Raw genomic sequence first — 1632 nt, 5'->3', positions numbered from 1 at the left:
GCTCGTGAGGAGCCCTGCAGGTGCCTGTGTAAACCCGAACCTTCTAACTCTCATAAAACTCACTTGGATCACAAACCAGGCTTCGGCGTGAATTCTTTCTTGCGCGGAGCCAAGGGCGGAGGTATATCTCTCCTCTGAGAGATCTAACAGTTCCTATGCTTGGGTTCCTTGCTGCAGCCACTGGGTCACGCGGTCTCCTCGTTTCCGCTGCCCCTTGACTTTACCAAGCCTGATATCCTTCTCCAGGGACGGGTCCCTTCGGCCATGTCCAAAGTATATAAGACTTGTGCCCATGACACCCATCGTTCCCAGCAGAAGGCAGCCGTCTACCTGAGTCCCACTCCTTGCTGTTGCAGAACCAGAGAGCAGCCTTGAGTGGGTAGAAATAATCATGGGAAGCAGACATCCTGCTGGCGAGCAGTGCCCTCTCATTGATCGGATGCCAAGTCCGGCTCCTTTTAGATGCCCAGATTCCCAGCACGCTGAGCTGGTCGTCTTCCTCTCTCCCTTTTATCCGTTTTGAAAGCTGAGGCATAGGAGGTGGAGGAGCCTGCCCAGGGCCACACACCTGGTAAGGGGCAGAGCCAGCCTTAATGGCTGTAGCCTAACTCCCTCACCTCACCTGAGTAAGGGTTGATGAACCTGGCCCTGGCCTCTCCTGGCTCCCCAAGGCACAGCGCCCCCCAGCCCTGCACTCACTTTGGCCACTCCACCAACCACGGGTTGCTGCGGGCAGTCCTGCAGGACAGCGCAGATGGCGTTGACTGCCTGGTCAATCTGTGTCCTGCTGTCTTCAGGGAGCCGCAGGGAGCTCTGAATGAATGGCCCCAGGGCTTGGGCGGGTATAGAGTTCACTTTCGAGTGTGAGCACCAGCCCCACATAGCTTCCTGCTGCTGCAGCTGCTGCTGCTGCTGCGGCTGCCAGGGAACAGACAGACTGGCCGATAGGCAGAAGGGAGGGGCTCCTGTAGCCAGCCCAGTGGAGTCAGGAAACCGAAACTCAGCCACCAGGGTTTCCAGAGGCTCGGCCCCGCCCCTGGCCTGTGAGTCACAGCCTGCAACTCCTCGGACTTCAGCTCTCAACAGTGCCCCCCAACCCTGCCAATGCAGAGTGCCTAAGACAGGCTTGCCCTTGGGCGAGCCGCGTGCCCTCCTGGTGCCTTGATTTCTTTGCTGGTAAATGGGGATCCCAGTGGCATCTCTTGTTGGGCGACTGACTATGGGGATTCAAGAATACATGCAAACCCCCTGGGACCGTAGCGGGATACACACCATCGAAATAAGTGACGTGGTATGTAAGAAAGAGACGTTTCACAGGTGAGGAGCGAGCCTATAGGACAGGGTAGAATGGCCCCCGTGGGTTTCTGAGACTGTGACCAGAGTAAACAACCCCGCCTTTCTCTCCCAGAGAGGCCCGCGGTTCCTGACTGGCTGTTAGCAGGCCAGTGCATAACCGCTATGCCACCAGAGCTCCTAAGTAAGTGACATTTTACAGGCACCCCTTTCTCTCCTTCTGGTTCCCTGGGGAGTCTGACTCAAAGCAGAGAGGAGGGAGACCCGGAGAGAGGCCCAGAGGTGCTCAGGGATGCACAACCAGTAGGGGCCGGACCTGACTCGGGGCTCAGGCCAGCC

At 57.8% G+C, this 1632-nt stretch overlaps 1 protein-coding gene across 1 annotated transcript in view; it reads right to left on the bottom strand.

Annotated features, from left to right (window-relative positions):
- Positions 1–1632, bottom strand: part of OAS2 (2'-5'-oligoadenylate synthetase 2) — a 32594-nt gene that overhangs the window by 27770 nt on the left and 3192 nt on the right. The window contains exons 2-3 of the mRNA XM_045296696.1: positions 700–918; positions 331–526 (exon numbers count right to left, since the gene is read on the bottom strand). Of these exons, the coding sequence (XP_045152631.1) occupies positions 331–526; positions 700–918 (415 nt within the window). The remainder of the gene's footprint in view (positions 1–330; positions 527–699; positions 919–1632) is intronic.

Source organism: Echinops telfairi, unplaced genomic scaffold, assembly GCF_000313985.2.
Source record: "Echinops telfairi isolate 266 unplaced genomic scaffold, ASM31398v2 ScPeMD7_7412;HRSCAF=8450, whole genome shotgun sequence".
Lineage (NCBI taxonomy): Eukaryota > Metazoa > Chordata > Mammalia > Afrosoricida > Tenrecidae > Echinops > Echinops telfairi.
Note: the sequence above shows the minus strand (reverse complement) of the source record. Positions and strands in the feature narration are given on the sequence as shown.